The sequence below is a fragment of the Ixodes scapularis genome, unplaced genomic scaffold (assembly GCF_016920785.2).
Source record: "Ixodes scapularis isolate PalLabHiFi unplaced genomic scaffold, ASM1692078v2 PGA_scaffold0__279_contigs__length_252992795, whole genome shotgun sequence".
Classification (NCBI taxonomy): Eukaryota; Metazoa; Arthropoda; class Arachnida; order Ixodida; family Ixodidae; genus Ixodes; species Ixodes scapularis.
This window is the reverse complement of record NW_024609835.1, coordinates 207,165,677-207,180,821: the sequence shown is the minus strand read 5'-3', so window position 1 is coordinate 207,180,821 and position 15,145 is coordinate 207,165,677. Positions and strand designations below refer to the sequence as shown.

At 43.2% G+C, this 15,145-nt stretch overlaps 1 protein-coding gene across 2 annotated transcripts in view; it reads right to left on the bottom strand.

Moving 5' to 3' along the window:
• The window catches only part of LOC121836081 (protein VAC14 homolog), a 103,051-nt gene that overhangs the window by 67,516 nt on the left and 20,390 nt on the right, over nt 1–15,145 (bottom strand). For both annotated transcript variants that reach the window (XM_042290779.1, XM_042290782.1), the window contains exons 5-6: nt 7,756–7,863; nt 733–842 (exon numbers count right to left, since the gene is read on the bottom strand). In XM_042290779.1, the coding sequence (XP_042146713.1) occupies nt 733–842; nt 7,756–7,863 (218 nt within the window). The remainder of the gene's footprint in view (nt 1–732; nt 843–7,755; nt 7,864–15,145) is intronic.

Here is a 15,145-nt window from a genome sequence, read left to right as displayed (position 1 = left end):
AACCGCCACCGTACCTACCCTGGTTCGAGTCCTGCTGGGGCCTGAATATTATATAGTATAAACTTTATATATATAACCTGATTGTCTGTAGCGCTCCCAGCGTACTCCTTCATAATGTTCAATGAGAAGCTTGTGATGATGCTCGTTTATGACAATTTTCTCATTGAAAAACACTCATAAAAATATGTGCTTACTGCAATACTTCCAAAATATAACCCACCCATATTTTTTAAACAATTTTTCATATTTTTCAAAAAACACCGAAAGATAGCCCACTTCTAGTAATTGCAGGACCCTGGCCAAAGGTCACCTCAGCAGAAATGGTGTTACTTAGCCATGGCGAGAGAGTTTTTGACTGAGAACGACAGTCCAATTTGGTTCGTCGCTCCTCTCTGCGATCTCAAGTTTCGCAAGTACCAGAATCAAAAACTATAGTACTACTTTGCAACTTTTTCTCATTGCACACCGAAAGTTATTTTACTCCTAATTTTTACCTGATCTGCTTTTGATCTTATGTGGGCTATCTATCGGGGTATTACGATGATCTAAGGGAAGGCACGGCCTAGCATTTTCATCAGGCGGCAGCTGTGGGAAGTCCCATTGGATGTCGCATTAACTGACAGGATGGCTAATGTTATAGCATTTTTACCCTAAGGATGTTTAGCTAGGAAGACGGGACAGGCGACTTTCGGATCTTGATCTTTCTACGGTAGTGGTACTTCACAGACTCACATCTTCTTGAGCTCCACAGAAGGATCCTCGAGGATGTTGAAGAGTCCGTCCAAGATCTCGGGTAGGAAGATGAGCATGTCAATGTCCGGAACAGAGTTCATCACTGACACCTGGACAAAGAAGACATCGCCCGTGAGCACGAGCAGTGTTTGCGCAAAAAAGCCACAGGCATGGGTGCTGAGCACACACAATATGTGTGCAGACTAAAGGGACACTGACACCACCCCAAAATTCATTTTTCTTATTTTTTGCCAGGCAATTTACATGGTTGCCAGGAGACTAGCCAATCAATATTTTGCTGCAGAGTCAAGTACTATATTGTTAATAAAGCCAAAAAACTCGACTGCTCAAAACCAAAATTGAAACACGAGCACGGAATCTCACTACCGAAAATCACAAGCTACACACGACAGCATTTTTTTTTCCTCCGCTACTCGGGCGTGTGATGCAGACGACGACAAACTTGCATGAATTGTTTGTCGTGTGATTGTCTCACACTTATATCTCTTCCGCTCAATGTTCTGCACTTGAAGATCAATTGGCTGGCATCACGAAGCACTCATAAAAAATAGCGGCTCCACGTTCGTTGCAACGTCAGTTCGTCGTGCGCCGCCATCGCGTAGCCCAGCCTGCGGTGTGTCGCCATATTGAGAATGACGTGTACATGTACCTGGAATCCTGCGCCGCCCCAGTCCTTAGTGACATCTACTTGGGGGTAGTGGACTGTGCGATAGAAAGTGCGCTTGGAAGCAAAGAAGTGAACAAGGTCGCCAGCTATGTTGATGACTTCCTGGTAATTCTTGAAGAGGGAGGACATATGGACATACAAGTAGCAGACATTATGGAAACCTTTGCAGAGTACAGAGGTGGCCTTAGGTTTACATTTGAGGTGCCCAAAGAAAATGTACTTCAGTTCCTAGACCTTCCGCTTCACCTGGATGACACCCATGTTTGTTGGTCGTACTGCCCACGATCCAAGGAAGGCTTTGTAGACTATGGCTCGGCCCACTCAGAAGTCATCAAGAGGGGTATAGCTCTATGGTGTCTGGGCTAGACACTAAAAAAGTTCTGCCTTTATACTATGGCAGCCAGCTTCAGTATGCAAGTAGGGAGGCTAAGGAAATCCGGCTATTCGTCAGCCCTATTGGCTGATGTGGCAAATGCTCTGGTGAAGAAGGCAAAAGGCTTTCAGAACAACAAGACTAATGTCGAGAAAACAAGGCCAGTGGTAATACCGTACCTGCACAGGATCTCCCATAATTTAAAAAATGTTGCAAGCCGCTACCTTAATATCCCGAGTCATCGCCTATCCCCGTGTCATCGCCCACCCCACTTTTTGGGCGAATATCGATTTCCAAGAAAACACGGAGTCATCACCCACCCCTTCAAATACCCCAACGCTGACTCTGCGACCCGCGTGTACCCGAATGACGCGGCTGCGGACCTTGCAGTTCGAGGACGTCGTGACAAAGTAAAGCTAAGGAGAGGAAGACACTTCTCTTTGTTTACATATTTCCTCCACTAGCGGCCCCGAAGTCGTAGTGTATCCGTGCGAGAAGAAAACGATGGAGATAACAGAATAAAAGTTTTTTTTGCTTTGAAAAAGATTGCTCGACAAAAAAAAAAAAAGCTAGAGGTATACCTAAGCACCTCTTATGAGTTGTGAATTTAAAAGCGTGCAAGTCGCTCGTCCGCTGCCTTTTTCGTCTGCTGCATACTTTTCGTTGCCGGTCAGCGCACATGCCCGCCTGGGCACGCTGACCTTGGACGCTTCGTGTTAATGGCGTGCTGATGGACACGCAGCGCCAGGGGGTGAGCGGTCGTGGAAACTCACAAACGCAGCGGCCAATGTTCCCCCGTCAGCGCGCAGCAGCCCATGAAACTGAAGGTGAAATCCATCCGCTTTACTTCGCTCCTTTGGGATCGGGGAAACTAGGTGCCGTTTTTGCACTTGAAATTGATAACGTTAGCTCGCTCCATAACACACTTAATGCTTTTGCATTTAAAAAAAAAAAGTTGGAAAGATAAAACAAGCAGTAACCCATTTAGGGATCACACAGTAAGGGAACACCCCATACCCTGGAATGCAACCGCGGAGTGTAAAGTGAAAGTCTGTCTCCGCCGAAGTAAGGTCGCAGCGGACCCGCTTCTTCTCCCGGCACGTCGCGGACGGCGGTTTTGCAATGTTTAATACAAAGCCAGTGGGGGGTAAATAAAGCTTTGTTGGAACACCGGACACAGACGTTTGTAGAGCGTCCCATTTCAAACTCAGTGTTTGTGGCCGCACAGCAACGCCGCTTTAACCCGTATTGACAGCGAACACGCATGTATGCACCAAACAAGAAAGTTGAGCAAGAGCTTGTGATTGACAAGGCACCCGACTTGGCCTGACGCCAAAGTATTTGCCAACGCGATCGCCGGCTTTCCCAGCACTGCTCTTCGTCACTTCTTTGGTCCGCTTGCTTGCTCGCTCATTGCACCTGGTTGGTTTTTCTATATTCTTGTAACCTTTTTCTTTTTTCTTTTGTTTAAGGTGGGGAACAAAGCAGTGTAATGTGCTTCCACAGAACAAACATTCGCGCTGTATGCCGATTGGCGGTGTTCATGGTGCGTAAGCAAGCAACGGACTTTGCAATAGTAAAACATTCTTTCGTGACCAATTTTTGTATAAAACAATAAAACTAATTTGAGTTTTGAGTTTAGTGTATCTCTTCTGCAGCCGCACTAAGTATGCACGAGAAAATAGGCTTTTTTTATTTATTCATATTTTTTAAACCTTTTATGCTCACCCACCGACACATGGCCCACCCCACTTTTTTGTATGAATTTCAGGTGGCAGGAAGGTGGGCGATGACTTGGGAGATTACGGTAGTTTTTTCAGCACCACAAAACAATGAGTCAAATTTGCCCTAGAGTGAATGTGCATGGTGAGGGTCCCACGAAACACAAGTGCACCAAGAAGCATGCAAGCAATGGACCTTTTCCGAGAAGCGTTTTGCACACGCGCGAGCACCCATTGCCAAGCGGTGGAAGTCGGCACGAAAAATCAAGGGAATTCGGAAGGAGGCTGTGGATCAGCAAGTAGAACACGTAATTGCAGCATATATATACTAACTGTGTTACACAAAAAAAGAAAGTGAATGGAAAGAAAAACACAATGTTTGGGTGAACGCCACGGATGCCCTCTTTAAAGTCGCATTGAGGATGCGCCGCAGCTCACAGAGCTAAATAACAGGTAGTGTAGCTCCCATTATCAATTGGTAGAGCAGGTAGGTCACTTCCTCGATTTTTAGTTTGTGCAGCCACCGCCTGGTGCCGTCGGAATGTGTAAAAGGTCCATTCCTTTCATGTGCTTTGGGCGTCGTATATAAGATACCACTTTCGTGTGGCAAGAGCTACATAGGCCAAATGGGCAGATGCCTCAATGATTGACTCCGGGAGCATGATTACTCTTTGAAGGCTACAGTGGGTAGAAATCTTCCAATCCACTGTAGGAGTGCAAGAGCAGGCCATTATTCGGCGAGACCAACATCTTGGGGAAGAACAAAGACAAATTGACCCGCGAGGTACTGGAGGCCTTCCATATCCTTTGTGAGGACAGGAATTGTATTAGTGTAGAATCCAGAACGCCATCAAACAAAGAAAGAGAATTCCTTCAACAGACAATGAACAACCCACACGGGCCTTACCCCACACGGGGCTGGTGGTAGATGCACAAATCTGTGGTGGATCATTTGGGTTTTTTCTTTCCGTTTCTTTTCTTGTTATTAAACATAGTTGTAAATGGCGCTCTTTTCTGTCCTGTTCTTCTTTGAGTGCAAAATACCTCAATATGTTAGACTACCAATTAGCCCAAATGTCAACTTTACTAAAATACTCATACTGAAATATATCCGTACAAAAGTATTGCAATACATATCAGAAATGCATTTGAAAAAAAAAAAAAAAAAAGTATTTGTAAATACAAATGCAGGAATACATTTAACCAGGCAGTAATACTCTCATACATTTTTCTATAAAAGAAACCTTTTTGTGATGTGAACCCTTGTACTACCGGCAAAACAATTGCTATTTTTAAAACAGAAACGATACAACTTTTTGCTACATGGTATCTTTACATATGAAAGCAATCCAAAAGTAAACATACGACTTTGCTGCTAAACTCGGCTATTTTTGATGAGAAGTAACTTTTTAAATAGCATGCTGGACAGCCGCTGCCGATTTGGGCAAAAAGACATGTTAGCGAACGAGATTAGGCGTTGTGCAAGTGTCAACAAACACGGGTTCACATTAAAACAAACAAAGATTGCTTCCACAGTGGAAAAGTTCTAAACCATGACAGTATTGTTTTTTGGTTTTTTTTCGGTTTTCAATACATACGAGCACCAAGCTTGGCAATGGCAATAGGTAGACTATGTTGACCGGGGTTGTGCTTCAAAAGCAAAAAATTAGTCCTCCAGTGAAAACCAAAACTTGTACTAACCGTGAGGTAAATATTGAAGTTGAACTCGGACGTTCTAGAGCCTGAAATTATTTTCGCATAGAATTGTCATTTTCCTTTTAAAAAGCTGTGGGAACTTCTTTACTAGGTTGGAAATATTTTCAATCCAGAATGCAGTGCAGTTCTCTTTTAAGTATATTGCATGCCTCCGAGGCAATATCGCATGAGCCTCTAAATTCATTCTATATCTACCGAAAGAGATCCGAAAAGTCAGCACACTCTTTACTGTGTTTACCCTTAAGCTACTCTTTCTGCTCTACCTTTTTTTTAGGCGAATGGGACACTAGGAACGCATAGAATCGCAGCACATACTATTTCTCAGATGAACAAGTCCAAAAGATGCTGAACCAAGTCATGTGCCTTTCGCATATGGCCATTCAGCGTTAAGTACAACAGACGTCTCATTGTCGTAACAAGCTCAATTAGGGTTAGCTGCTTGGATTGCTTGCACCAAACTTCTTTAGTGTGTTCTTCCACTTATTCCATATGTTCAACTGCATTCAATTCCTCAGTGGTACAAATGCCTCCTGGCACAACAAGTTTTAAAGCTGATCTCGTATAAACCTCTCGCAAAGTTGAAGGTCTATACTTTGTTCCGCCTTACGATGGACAGCAGAGGAAGCTTCGAGCCATCCCAGCCAATCCAACGCTGCAAACACATCGGGTGACTACGCATACCAGGTATCGCAGCACTTTTTCCGAAGGTCACGTGATGCTCACGATAATAGAGTGACCCAGATGGACCGCAGCATCCTTTCTGGTTCATCGTAAAGTGAAACGGGGCATAGTGAGCGTCACCCTGGTCAGTCTTTACTAATAAAATCTATTCAGGCCACACAAAGCAGACCAGTAATGTTGCTGTTTCATGAGTGACCACAGAACTTTTTTCAGGGGCCAGAATTTTATCACCAGGGGCAATTAAATTTTTTCACGGGGCCAGGGAAAGGGGGAAGGGGGGGAAGGAAGGGGGAGACAAACGCCCCTCTTTTTCCATTGCCTACGTGCTGCTTTATCATTCTTTTCTTAGGACTTACCTCCACGCAAACAAATCCACTCCTAAAATTATTTCAGAAACTTCCCTCGTTTTACATTCCATCACCACTTGACCATCGGCACAAAGTGGGCAGTACTCGAAGCAATACCAACAGTTGATATATCCTAAGATCAGCAATTCTCAAATGGGGGTTCGTGGACCCTTTGGTCTCCTGAGCACCTCTTGGGGTCCCAAAAGTCATCAACCGTCAGTCAAGCCAAGCAGTAAAACTTTTGTTTTCACTGATGTTGGCTGTCCCACAAAGCTACAGAGATCAAACCATGTGTGCCAAGTGAGTAGAGTTGATATTATTCCCTGTTTCAGAACCTCAACCCTGGTTTCTATGCATTTAGTTTTTTAATTTACCCTTTTGTGATTGTAATTGTACCACTGCCAATCCGGAAGGGGTCCCCGCAACCCCGCAATATAAGAGGTTGAGATCCACTGCCTTAGATCCCTGTACTGGAACCATCATCCTTCACCCATTGCTTAAATCACCAACAGAGTTCTGTCTTTAAAAAGAAAACGCCGGGGACTTCTCTGCCTCATTGCATTGACTTATTGTTCCTTTCCAATAAATTCTGTGACTGCTGCCTTTCCATGCCCCAAGCTTGGGCCCTTAAGATGAATACGTTATAAAGAAAAAGTCTGGTAAATGTAAACAGAGCCAACAAGGCACTGCTCCGCCTGACAAATTTGTGCATAGAATTATTTTGCGCTTCTATTTGAAGGCAGTTTCTTGTGCTTGTTTCAGACCATTGATTATTAACTACACATGCGGGGGAACAGTGGCCGGCGCACACCAGCTCGAAACACATGGAGTGAAAGATTGCACTGCAGAACTTAGAAATCCTGGGTTCAATCACCACCCTTGCCCGTTTCGATCTGGATAAGCATCCTGCCGGCATCCGGTCATGTATCACTACTGCGTGGTGCACATTTAAGACCCCAGGCTAGCCGTTGTACTGCACCGGCTAAATTTCTCATCCACAGCTAAGACACCAGACGCCCATTGATGACGACTAACTTTCAGCTGCGTAAACATACACACATTGTGATTCTATTACATGCATTTCTGCAGCATGTTGATGCCCTGCACAATTAGCATACTTTCTGACTTCTTTCTGGAAGATTGCTCTGTGCAATCCTTTGAGCCATCGGCTGCATGTGCTCGTCCGCATAGTTAATTTCATTTTTTATTCCTGTAGCTAATCGATCCATCAAAGACTGCCTGCAACCCTGACAGAATCGATTAAAAGGAGATAAAGGAATAAAACCTTGCTTTTCTTATTGTATTTCACCTTCACCTTAAGACAGACCGCAGTAGATGCCCTGAGCTATCGTAGCCAGTTCAACGCTTAGACGTATCACATGATTACACGCGACACTCACACCAGGTTGGCTCCGATGGCTCGTTGCATCTGCTGCGGTTCATCCTAAGGTGAAACGGAGCATAGACTCAAACAAACGAGAAAGGCGCATGACATACCCACGAAACAATGAACGCCCTGGCAAAGTGGTTCTTGGTGTACACACGTTCCCGCAGTAGTGGCATGAACGCGACCAGGTCAAATGAGGCGCTCTCCGTCACTATGTCCTGCACCACAAGCAGAGGGCACAAACGTCACAGGACAGACAAATGGTAAAGGGCAGCAGATGGCAAGGGCACTCCTAAAGGCAGTACAAAACGCGAACGCATGCGACGGACGGCAAGAAAGCTACCTTGCAACGCAGTCCACTCCTAATTGCAGACAAGTTGCGCTATGGCGTTCGATGCGGCAAATATGAAGTGCACTTTATGGCAATTTCACAGTGGATGTCGAAGTATGAAATTTCGATAGAACCTAGATAACTTCATGGCTAGAGGTACAGAATCACTGGTTAAATTTTCACGGTCCCGTGACTCCTCGTAAATTTGTGATTCGATAATGCAAGCACCTGGCACACACCAAGGTGCCTCGTAAATTAGCTACTACTTTGGTCTTTCTCGCTCACTAAATATGGTTGCTAGGCAATGCGACTAGGCACTGTTATTCGGCAACAAAAGCGCATATGGTGAGCATGCACTTTTTCGTTTGCTAATTGCTGATCCATGCAAAGCTTATATGTTTCTTTGGTCCATGTGTTGTTTGTGGTGGCCGATGATTCATTAGCTACACACTGTTCAATTCTTGCGCTGTATAGACCACAGGTTAATGGCTTTTGTTGCATTGTAGGAGCCCCACACGGTTGCATCACAAAAAAAGCAATAGCAGTGCGTTGCATCTTCCGCAAATGCTCCTGCTGTTACCATGCTGGCATCAGCATAAGAAATGAAAATTTATTTATTTCTTTTTTATTTATTCAATATACCCTTCAGCACCCCCAAAGGCATTACAAAAAAAAAAACGGGGAAGGGGGGAATAGAGTAAAAAAAAAAAAGAATAAACAAAATCTATATTAACTCTGAAAAATTTGCAAGTGGTAGGAACAATAAAAACCTGATCATTATAATTTAACAACAGTTGACACAATCAGGTGACCAGATGCAAGCACTTATCAATAACTCGGAAAAAAGAAATGCAGTGTCTGATGATATCCTGACAGGCAACTCAGGTAAACAGTTCCATCAATGAGTAATAATTTTTAAGGGGGAGGTTGATGTTTTGGAATCTTTATGTCATGGATATTCAGTCCAAAAAGGTGATTTCTCGGGGGCGGGCGTCCACACGTGACTTAACGATATATGTGATTTAATGCGTGCAGTACAGAGTGTCACAAGAGAAAATTTACACTGTCTTTTTTACCGCAAAAATAAACTACCGTAGGCATCGCTGAATGCCCATTCTCGGCCCAAAGGTAGCGCTAGAGGTCACAACCAGATGGCAAAGTTTCAGCCCGATCTGATAACTTAATCAAAAGTTATAACTAGGGTTCCACATGTTTTCGGATAAATCCGAAAAACTCCGAAAAACAACCGCCGGCAAAATTATTCTCAATTCGGATTTATCCGATAAACTCTGAATTGTGTAGTGCCGATGCCACCCCCCCCCCACCCCCCTCCCCCCCCCCCCCCCCCAATAAAAAAAATGTATATATTTTTTTCTTTTAGTTTGAGCAGCGCGGGTTTAATGGTCCTGGGAAGGTGACACCATAATTATCTTTCAAGCCTCGGACCGTTGTCAAAAGGGGGTCTTGCGACTTGTCTCGTCAAGGTTGGTTCACGGAAACAGGTCATCGTACCATGCGTGTCAGAACAAAAGCCACTCTTTTGGTTCCCAGTTTGGGTCATGGGGTTCGGGATCTAGAGAAAGGAGAGGGTATGTTTCTGGGGGTAACAGTGAAAGCTATGGACCATAGAGATTGTATAAAATAGGGAAGAGGGGCAGTTGAAACTTTTCTATTACATCCTTAACCACTCCACCTCGCGCGGCCGCGATATAGATATATGGGATGACTACGAGCTTCTTTAGGGCTACCTCGGGCAGTTTATTGATTTTAAGGTATCGACGTTTATCAAAGCCACACTTGTGTGCGACTTTTGTCATGGGAGAAATTAGTATTGCCAACGCCAAATTCAACTGAAGAAATCTTAATTGACACAAGCGCGTTTTATTTTTTATCTGGCATACGTTTGCATCCGGTTATTATTTATTATTTTTTAATAGGAAGCACTGCAAAATTAACCTTCGAATTTCGGAGAATTGGGGATTTACGAAAAATAAACTTCGATAAACATCGAATTTTCGCTAAAAAATAAGCTCCGAAAAACACCCTCCAAATTTTGCGAAAAATAAACTCCGAAAACACGGAGCCCTAGTTATAACTGATTTTCTGAAAATTTCAACGGGAAAATGGGGGCCGACAGAATTTTCGAACACATGGGGCTCTATGGCAACAGAAACCGAAAACGAGCAAAAATCGGCTCCATTTTCCCATTGAAATTTTCAGAAAATCACTTATAACTTTTGATTAAGTTATCGGATCAGGCTGAAACTTTGGCCTCTTGTTGTGACCTCTTGCGCATTGTTTGGGTGGAGAATGAGCGTTCGGCGATGCCTACTAGTTTACTTTTGCGGTAAAAAAGACTGTGTAAATTTTCTTTTGTGACACCCTGTATTTTTAATACATACGGCCAAACACAACGCCACAGTGCAAAAAAATTAATAAATAAATAAAAGACGAAACAATGCTTTAGTATAGTGGTTCTCAAATAGGGGTTTGTGGAGGCATTCCACAGGTCTACGAAGCCCTGCTGTATCAGTCAAGTCCTGCAATAAAAGTTGGCTTTTCTCACAGTGAGAAGAAACATTACAATTTTCGGGCGAGTTTTCTCGTGTATATGTCAATAAGAGAAGTTTGCTTCATGCTAGCCTTTAGTTATACCCATTTATCAAATCATTATCATAATTAGCCTATACCTTACCCTTCCCCTCAAAACGAACGGGGTCCTCCATCATATCCACCGACTCACAAAGGATCCCCGAAGCATAAGTGGTTGAGAACCTCTGCTTTACTACTTCTGCAAAGCCACTTAGGAATGTCCTATTTTTGGACATCAGACACCTACACGCTGTTAGTGGCTGAGCTGTGGCACTGACGACACAAAGCAACACGCCAAGAGAAGTGCTTCGAAGGCAACTGTATGAAGAACGAAAATAAACACAACACTTATTGTGTGTTGTTCATATTCGTCCAAAGAGGGTATACAGTGAAACCCGTTTAGAACAAACCCACGTACAGCGAATTATTGTCGATATCGAACTCTCGCAACATTAAAATAGAAATGCAGGTAAAACGTATGTTTTATAACGAACGACATATTGGCTATATCGAACTTTTTCCCCCCGCGAAGGTTTTCAAGAACGCGCAATCATCTCCTAGCCTGTCCCTTCCCCCAATAAAGTAGGAAAGAAAGAAAATTCCACAAGCTCAAGTTGCAAAGAAAATTGAGCGAAAAGAAGCGATTCAGAAGATGACAAAGCTAAAAAATTATACTGTGCACGAAAGTACAGAAAAAACAAGTCCGTCCGAAAGCATTTGCCCACGAAGAGAAGCGATTACGATGTAGAGATAAGCTAACAGAACAAACTCTGCACCCCCTCCCCCCCCCCCCCCAAAAAAAAAAAAAAATCTTTTCAGCGCGTTGTTGCAAGACGAAAGTGAAGAGATGAGAAAGAAAGAGAAGTGGTCGCCTTACAACGAACACATCTTGGAAGTTCTTTAAAAATATTTTTGCTATATCGAACTACTTGCTATATCGAACCGATCGTAGCATTTCCTGCTGTTCGTTATAAACAGGTTTGACTGTATTTCTGAACAACAATAAAAGCATTGCTCGCGTTCGAAACGGACAAATTAAAACGACCAATTTGCGTAGTTCTCCCTCGTGCTGCTGGCACCTGACGACTCATCAACATGAGACCATGAAACGGAACACTAAGTCTATTTACCTCGCCTGGAATAAATCATGATCACTCTCGTTAGATGAAAATAGGCACCTGCCGCGTTTTCACTAAACGAGGGTTACCTGTTTCGACGATGACACAATCACATTGGTACATAACTTTGGTTCAGAATTATCTAAATGAACACAACACAGTAAACCACTGTGGCCAGCAAGGAAGAGTACCCCAATAAATATATAGTTAAAAAGAAAAAAAGTCTTTTTTTACTAGTTTTGGCACAACATTTGCACTTGGGAGCAGGATGGCACAGCGAAAGTGGATCGGCACACAATGGCACAATTGGCGCAGCGCTTCCACCCCTGGGTCCAAGGCCACTGACCTTGGAGAAGGCGTCACTTCGTCTGGGAACGAAGATGCGTTCATTGCTGTGCGTTTAGTTTTAATGGGCTTCCGGGACTACGGGTTCGGTTTTATGTCGCCCTGTCTTGGGTTTGCTAAAACCGTTCCAGTCTGTTAGATTACAGGGGCCGATGACTGTAGGTTTTGCCCACCTCGTAGTCGCAGAAGGTGCCCTGAAAACCTTGCCACTTCCACAGCGAAACGTGGGTTCTGTGCTTTTTTTCTTGAGTTCCGATAACGGAAACTGAACTAAGGAACAAGATGAAGCTGCGCGTTTTCTTGGCGATTCTGAGACTGAAGTTAGTGCTGCGGCTACAGAAAGCCATAAACATTTGACGTGGCCCTCAAGCTCGTATAGAATAATGAACCTCGATTACACTCACTGCGACAGCATTTATTCACTTTGACAAAGGGCTATACAGAGCTTTGTTTCTTACACCAATAATCAGTGATTCTAGCCTCGTCAGGGGGTCGTCCAACTGAAATACACCGTTGTTTAAAAAAGTAAGCAGACACTGAAAAAACAACCACATCTCCATGTGGTGAATGATGTTCATTAGGCGAAGCTCTGGTGGTGCTTGTCTGCGCAGACTGTGAGCCGCAGCATGCCGAGCCTTTCGTTCGTTTTCATCCATGTCACGCTGCGGTCAAATGCTCAAATCCATATGGGTGATTTCAGATAAGATCGACCAAAGGGTGGCTGGTCGACATTTTTAAATCAACTGATGTTTTTATATGACATTGTCTAGTGTCTGGTATAAACGAATCCACACTTAGTTTTGACCAGAAAAAAAATTTGGAGACAAGAAAAATCGTAAGGCAGGGAGAGGTGGACAGTTGCAATAACGCGCACTGATGGAGGGGGCAAGTTTGAAAGTGAATAATTAAAACAATAAAATTAGGAGAATTTTAAAACTTTTTACAAACAAACTATGGGTACAACTTGCTTGTAATATAAAGTAATAATATTTATTAAAATTTATTTAGTTTTCTAAAAATTTCCAAACATGCCTGCTCGAACGACAAAAGGGAAACTTTGGAAATCTGTATCTCATGAAATAATTTAATCATTATTACATAACTTGCAGACATTATTTTACTAATGTATGGCTATTATTGAAAAAATAAATAAGGTATCTGAGTGACACAATAGTTACAATATATTTAGGCAAACATAGGAAAAAAATCAAACAAAGAAAAATTCCAATGCGAATAAAAAAAAAACACCACCTTAGATTTTTTTTAAATTTGGGTACCCTGTTATACTCTATTTTGGCATTCATTTCTATTAAAAACATGTTGCATCATTGCACTGTGAAAGAAGAAACAACTCCCCAAAGTAGGGTCCTTTTTCAAAGCCTACACTTAGCAGTGTCCTCTACAAGAAGTGACTTTGAGTTCCAGTTTCATGAAACTTGCACAAATCTTTTATATACATTTATTCACATGAGGTCATTGATAAAAAGAGCGATCGGTCACACAGTAAAAGGGAGGAGAAACTATATACAGCATTTTACATAAGCGTACAAAGTGGTATCATATTAGAGGCTAATGATTTGAGAAAAGATGATGCAGTGTGAAGTTGTACCTTCCGGTATATTTTACATCTAGAGTAAAATAAATAACTTTACTTCCACACACAAAAACAAAGATATAATAGTAAGATATTTAGGTTGGCTGTGTATTTACGATTACAAACAATTTCAGGTGACGGATGCCATAGTGCCTAACTGGAGCAGCTTCGATGCTCTCGGTGTATGAATGAATCGTGGCAAGCCGATATATTTTATCCTGCTCGAGGATAACATTTTGGGATTTTTTTTATAGTGATCAGATAAAAATTATTAGTAACCACCAACAAAAACAGTAGGTTAAATACCCCGTGAAGAAAAATGTGATAAATAAGATGTCCCTGCATTCAAAATGAGCAGTCCTTGGGAAATCAAATTCGGCACTTTACGCTAAGGTTTTCCTCGCTGTACCCATTTAATAAAGTTGCTTCCAAGCACATCCGACTGTCCGTGCTACATATACGTCACAGGTCCCTTCTGTTGATGACTTGCTGAGCCGCCACGCGTGCCAAGACTGAATGCCAGGGAAGGCGCGCACCGTCAGCCACTCTTCTTTTTTTTGTTCACGATACCGAACAACCTCATTTTCGTCCAGATATACAAGATGCACGCCTTTCAGTTTCTTTGATAGAACGCTCACCATTGTCCTGGCCGTCTGAATTGCGCTTACTGAACGTTCTCTCAGGTTGTTCAGCGTGGCGTGGTGCTTCACGAGTCCGCCAACTCCGTCACATGCATTTTTCCCATGTCCAGATGCAGAAAATAACCACTGGGCTTGTGGGCAATCGTCCTTTGCAAATTGGTGAAGCTGGTAGCGATTCTTGAAATGACTGGCGGCGCCGTCACTTACGCACGTCACGTACGAGTATACCGCAACGTTGTCTTCAACCCACTCCTTCACTTTTTCTAGAGCCAAGCAAGCGTGAGCGGCGTCGTGACACAGGTCCTCACTGATGATGGCAAAGCTGTTTGTAGATTTTCTTGTCGTCACTACACATGTGAATATCGAAACTTGTTTTTTTTCCAGTGATATGCTTGCACTTCGTCAGGAAGCACGATGGTCCAGTTTTCAGCAAAGTCAAAATGAAAGACAATGCTCCCGCGTTGCATGCACTGTTTTTCATCGTAGATCACTTTACCTTGCGTTTGCCGGATATGGTTGTGAAGTACCCAACTTCCAACCGTCACTTGGATGACTTTTAGGAAAGTCTCAGGTTCCAAAGTTTTTTTTCACAAGGTCGCCGGACTCCCATGTTGCAAGCACAATCTCTTCATCCTCCGGGATATCAAGTTCCTGGAGCGTAAGAAACTGGCCTTTTGGGCAGTGATCACAGTCTCCTTGAAGGCACAGTTCTGTTGCTGGGTCGCACAGAAATGCCGAGTTCATTTCACCAGTGTTGAATGTTGATCCTGTAACGTTCTCTAGAGCGGCAATACAAAGATAATAATTGGCGCAGCGCACACAAACGCACACTTCCTGGTGTGGAATACATTGGACCCATCTAGGGCGCAACGAATAAAA